At 48.5% G+C, this 388-nt stretch overlaps 1 protein-coding gene across 1 annotated transcript; it reads left to right on the forward strand.

The window, feature by feature from the left end:
* Positions 1 to 2: 2 nt before the first annotated feature.
* Positions 3 to 388, forward strand: LOC104762714 (14-3-3-like protein GF14 kappa; the record flags this gene model as incomplete). Its single annotated transcript, XM_010499431.2, is given in 1 exon segment — positions 3 to 388. A coding segment is annotated over 1 exon segment (386 nt), but the record flags the coding sequence as incomplete, so codon positions are not given.

The raw sequence follows: 388 nt of genomic DNA on the forward strand, positions 1-388 counted from the left end.
AGATGGTTCAGTTCATGGAACAGCTCGTAAGTGGGGCGACACCAGCCGGTGAACTCACCGTTGAAGAGAGGAACCTTCTCTCCGTCGCGTATAAGAACGTGATTGGATCTCTCCGTGCCGCGTGGAGAATCGTGTCTTCGATCGAGCAGAAGGAAGAGAGCAGGAAGAACGAAGAACACGTGTCGCTAGTCAAGGATTACAGATCTAAGGTTGAGACTGAGCTTTCTTCGATCTGTTCAGGAATCCTCAGGTTGCTTGATTCGCATCTCGTTCCTTCTGCTACTACTAGTGAGTCTAAGGTCTTTTACCTCAAGATGAAAGGAGATTACCATCGTTATCTCGCCGAGTTCAAATCTGGTGATGAGAGGAAGACTGCTGCTGAAGATAC

Source organism: Camelina sativa, unplaced genomic scaffold, assembly GCF_000633955.1.
Source record: "Camelina sativa cultivar DH55 unplaced genomic scaffold, Cs unpScaffold10446, whole genome shotgun sequence".
Taxonomy (NCBI): domain Eukaryota; kingdom Viridiplantae; phylum Streptophyta; class Magnoliopsida; order Brassicales; family Brassicaceae; genus Camelina; species Camelina sativa.